At 46.7% G+C, this 632-nt stretch overlaps 1 protein-coding gene across 1 annotated transcript in view; it reads left to right on the top strand.

Annotated features, from left to right (window-relative positions):
• The window catches only part of LOC104404474 (myosin heavy chain, skeletal muscle-like), a gene marked incomplete at its 5' end in the record, with an annotated part of 3,165 nt that overhangs the window by 210 nt on the left and 2,323 nt on the right, over positions 1 to 632 (top strand). Inside the window, 2 exons of the mRNA XM_010012909.1 lie at positions 118 to 242; positions 453 to 630. Of these exons, the coding sequence (XP_010011211.1) occupies positions 118 to 242; positions 453 to 630 (303 nt within the window). The remainder of the gene's footprint in view (positions 1 to 117; positions 243 to 452; positions 631 to 632) is intronic.

The raw sequence follows: 632 nt of genomic DNA, 5'->3' as shown, positions 1-632 counted from the left end.
CTTCACATGGCTCTGTACCTGCAGGTGGGCAAAGATGCCTGTCACCTTGGTGTGTCAGGGCCCTTCCCATCTGTGCCCAACCATGCCTGATCATGCCATTGGTCCTTGTTCCCGCAGAGGAGATTTCCGACCTCACGGAGCAGATTGCAGAGGGAGGAAAAGCAATACATGAGCTGGAGAAAGTCAAGAAGCAGATTGAGCAAGAGAAATCTGAAATCCAGGCTGCCTTGGAGGAAGCTGAGGTACATGTCCATATTGCTTGCTTTCCAGAGAGATCTACTGACAAACAGTGAGAAACATAATAGCTTGAGGCTGTCAAGGAACATAAAGACCTCAGTTTCCACATCATTCAAAGAAAACGAGTCCTTTTTTTTTCTCTATAGGAGATACTTTGGAAAACAACAGCTATATATAAAATTCTTTCATTGGTGCCCTGCTTCTTTTTTATTCAGGCCTCCCTAGAACATGAAGAGGGCAAGATCCTGCGCCTTCAGCTTGAGCTCAACCAGGTCAAGTCTGAGATTGACAGAAGGATAGCAGAGAAAGATGAGGAGATTGACCAGATGAAGAGAAACCACCTGAGAATTGTGGAGTCCATGCAGAGCACCCTGGATGCTGAGATCAGGAGCAGG

Source organism: Nestor notabilis, unplaced genomic scaffold (assembly GCF_000696875.1).
Source record: "Nestor notabilis isolate BGI_N333 unplaced genomic scaffold, ASM69687v1 scaffold9484, whole genome shotgun sequence".
Taxonomy (NCBI): domain Eukaryota; kingdom Metazoa; phylum Chordata; class Aves; order Psittaciformes; family Psittacidae; genus Nestor; species Nestor notabilis.
The sequence above is the reverse complement of the archived record's forward strand: the minus strand, read 5'-3'. Positions and strand labels throughout refer to the sequence as shown.